This window comes from Pinus tabuliformis, chromosome J, assembly GCF_031772625.1.
Source record: "Pinus tabuliformis cultivar Carrire ecotype Pingquan chromosome J, CPIR1, whole genome shotgun sequence".
NCBI classification, from domain to species: domain Eukaryota; kingdom Viridiplantae; phylum Streptophyta; class Pinopsida; order Pinales; family Pinaceae; genus Pinus; species Pinus tabuliformis.
The window spans coordinates 155,340,893-155,344,574 of NC_142295.1; the positions used below are offsets into that span (position 1 = coordinate 155,340,893).

Below are 3,682 nucleotides of genomic sequence, written 5' to 3' on the forward strand. Positions count from 1 at the left end.
CATTTTCATTCAAAAAAATAAAGTGATCTATCATATAAGTGTTGTTAAGTGTTAAAAGTAAAGTTCTAATATTTTTTTATTGAAAAATAAAATGTAATATATATATATATATATATATATATATATATATATATATGCAATTTTTAAAAAATAGAAAATACAATTTTTCAAATGAATTGAAAATATAATAAATAGAGAAATATTAATAAATGAAATATATAATTAAATTTATTTATTTTTGAAAACAATTGTAAAATAATAAAAAAAAATTAATAATATAAAACTTCTTTTTATAGTTTACTTTTTTCACAAATATTATTCACAAAAACACAATTAAATTTCCAATTAAAATTATTTTAATATACTATCACTAATAATGCAATGCAATAATATATTCAATATATTATCACTAATAATGCAATGCAATAATATATTCAAGGTATCAAATTTCTACAAAATAAATTAATAATGTATTTTACCTATTAAATTTTTATAAAATATGCTATGGTTAATAGAATAATATCATAAAATACAATACAATACAATATTGTATCTTAATTTTATTTTGCCAAACTTTCATCATGGAAATTGTTACAATTCATCGCTAATGTGACCAACATCCAATTCAATATCAACATCTTCAGTGTTTAGAGTTGGATATGAAGCTTGCATAGCAATACCACACAACCCTTCTGGTGCTTCAATGCCTTGTTGCATTTTAATATATCCTTCTTCTCCCCATTCAGGTCCCCAAGAGTTCTTAACTATCCAATAATTAACTCCCTCAGATGACTTGCCATATCCAACCGCTACAACTCCATGGTCAAGTTCAGTGCCGCATTGACCAGTAAATACTCCCTACATAAGAAACACAATTTGGTTAGTTACACTTGCTAAATTATTCATCTCTTATTTATTCATTCTCAATGACAATATAAAAGATCATAACAACTTACCTCGGCATAAAATTGGAAATCTTGACTGCTTGCTTCGATGGCTACAGAGACAGGTTGATGAGCTACTGCTTTTTTGAGAGCCCCTTCGTCGTTAGCAGGGACATCTTCAAAGCCATCAATAACTGCAGCTACTTCTTCTAATTCAATCTATGTCAAAACAAAACAAAATAATGACTCAATTGTTTTACAAATTAGATGATGTTATTATTATAAACATTATTATTATTAATAAGTAGAGCCTATATAATAATGCTTTGAGAATCAAATATGACTAGTTGTGAAAATCTACCATGATTAAGGATTGAACCATAATCAAAATAACAATTATTATTGAGATTATGTCAATCACATAGCTTATGATTTATGAAACCCATGACACATATACTAATTGGTTTGTGTAGGGTCTAGTCCCCATGAGGTCATAGGTTCAAATCTCATGGGGAGGGGTTGAGAGAAAGAACTAGCTATAGGGGATAAAAACTATCTCTATCTTAGTGAGAGCATCTTATAAATCCATGATTTATGAATGAATCCTAAATATATACTTTAAAAACCTGCTATTAATATTGTGGCACAATTCGAATGATGACACAATCTATGTGGTGACAAAGTAACATTGAAAAATAAAAGAACTTTGATTCCACTAACTAGGATTAAATGATTCTCTATTCATTGGTATAAGATATGTTTATACAGTATAAATCTATTGGTATTAATGCTAATACTTTTACTATAAAAATATTGTGAAAACCACAATAAAAAGAACTAATACCAAGATTAACCTCAAAATCCTTTTTAGAAAACTTTAGATACTCAACGACCCTAACTAATCCATCAAACTCTTAAAATTAAAATAATTACATACACTAATAACTTAAACATAAATATTAACACAAACCTGTATACACTTTAAAATTGGAAACATGCATATAGAGGAAGTGGAAGTTCCACATGTTGGCTTCACACAAGTTCTCATTCAAGTTGGGAGTTAAAGTATGTAAAATTGAATTTCACAAGTTTTTAGGAAATCCTTAGTTAAATGGGCTGCATATTTTAATTTGATATAATTTTTTATACCTAAAAAATTGATCAATAGATTAAAATATTAAAATAATTTTAATATTATATAATTTAAATTTTTGTTTTATTAATATAACTATCAATAAAATTTAATAATAAAATAAAATTTTAAATATATTTAAAGAACACTCTGACTTTTTAAATAAAAATAATTAAAAATATATATATTAAAAAAATTTCAAATCTTAATAAAATTTAACTATCTTCCATAAATCCATCTCAGTATTAATGATTAAGACTTATTATTGCACCTTTGTGGTTTTGCACTCGCCATCTGCAGCAGTGTATGGATAGTCATCTTCAGTAACCATCCCTCCATTTTCTACTATATATTGGAAGGCATAGTCCATAAGCCCTCCATTGCAACCTGAGTTTTCTTTACTGCAGTCTACCAATTGTTGCTCTGATAGGGAAACCAACTTGCCTGTTTTGATATAGTTGATGCCCTCTACAGCAGCCACAGTTGAAAATGCCCAACAACTTCCTGAAACACCAGAAAAAAAACAGTATATCAGCAACAACAAAAATTAAGATTCTCTACCTGATATGGCATGGTAAATTTTTATTTTTTTGTTATTATTATTATGTTATTGTATTGATTTGTCCATTTTGAGAATATTTTTGAATTTGATTAACAGTTTAATGTTTTTAACCATCAAATTCTAAAATATTTTCGAAATTTATTATTAATATAAAAATTCAATTATTACACATCTTTACTGACCTTCTAATTCCAAAATATTCTCAAAATATAACAATGAAATTAAATTCGATCCCAAAATCTACCATCCACACATTCGAAAACTATGATTTACTTAAGAATCTCTATCTAATTATATGCTGTTTTGAAATTGAAATTATTTCTCTGATCATACCGCATTGGCCTTGATTCTTCACAGGAGTTACTGCTCCCTTTTTTCTCCAATCAATAGACGCTGGCAAGCGCTTCGAATTTTGGTACATGAATGATCCACTCTTCACTCCTCTGTCTCCCCGCAGACTCTTGTGCTTCTCCATCTTCGTTTTCATGTGCATGGCTTTGAATTCTTCATTACTCAGATCTGCAAACTTATTCAATTTAAGTTTGTACAGACCATCCTTCTTATTCACAGAGTCGATGTATTTCACATTCTCTTTGAATATTGCAAATCGCTCGGCATGCTCATCCGGATCCATATTTCTGGTTGAGCGATGCCGAAGCACCCACTTATCATAAAGGACTCGCAGACTTTCTTCAGACTCGAGGTCTTTGTCTGTAAATCCAGGAGTAGAATCCATGGCATTCACTGATAAAGCCCACAAGGCTGCCAGGACCAGAAACAGGGTCGCCCTTGAAATACTCGCCATTATAAAAAAACAACAGCTCGTCGATATAATTCACAGAAATATGCCGAGAAATAATGTGAATTGGTGGAGATAAAGCAGAAGAGAATCCTGTTATATAGTAACCTGCACTGAGTGTAAGGCGCACGGAACCCAGTAACATCATTAGTGGCGTATAAGCCAACTTACAGGCTATGATTCGTGAGAACATTCGTTTTTTTGTTTTGTTTTTCAATTCGGTTCACGCCACCATGATTTGAGAAAATTTCATGGTCCAGGCTAAAATTCCCTGTCCAGGCTAAATTGCGGTGGGTGAAATATTA

The 3,682-nt window shown here is 29.6% G+C and overlaps 1 protein-coding gene across 1 annotated transcript; it reads right to left on the reverse strand.

Annotated features, from left to right (window-relative positions):
• Window positions 1–442: 442 nt before the first annotated feature.
• On the reverse strand, window positions 443–3,451 carry LOC149226101 (vignain-like). Its single transcript, XM_089375215.1, has 4 exons — window positions 2,912–3,451; window positions 2,288–2,520; window positions 957–1,103; window positions 443–858 (listed from the first exon to the last, which is right to left on the reverse strand). The coding sequence occupies exons 1-4, from the start codon at window positions 3,381–3,383 to the stop codon at window positions 592–594; spliced, it is 1,119 nt and encodes a 372-aa protein (XP_089231341.1). The 5' UTR covers window positions 3,384–3,451; the 3' UTR covers window positions 443–591.
• Between the last annotated feature and the right edge of the window lie 231 nt (window positions 3,452–3,682).

Excerpts from the sequence above, each read along its gene's own strand:
- LOC149226101 (XM_089375215.1), bottom strand. The coding sequence starts at position 3,383 with ATGGCGAGTATTTCAAGGGCGACCCTGTTTCTGGTCCTGGCAGCCTTG. Across the intron at positions 1,104-2,287 it reads GCGAGTGCAAAACCACAAAG|ATTGAATTAGAAGAAGTAGC; the intron begins GTGCAATAATAA and ends GTTTTGACATAG. Across the intron at positions 859-956 it reads ATTTCCAATTTTATGCCGAG|GGAGTATTTACTGGTCAATG; the intron begins GTAAGTTGTTAT and ends TTTCTTATGTAG.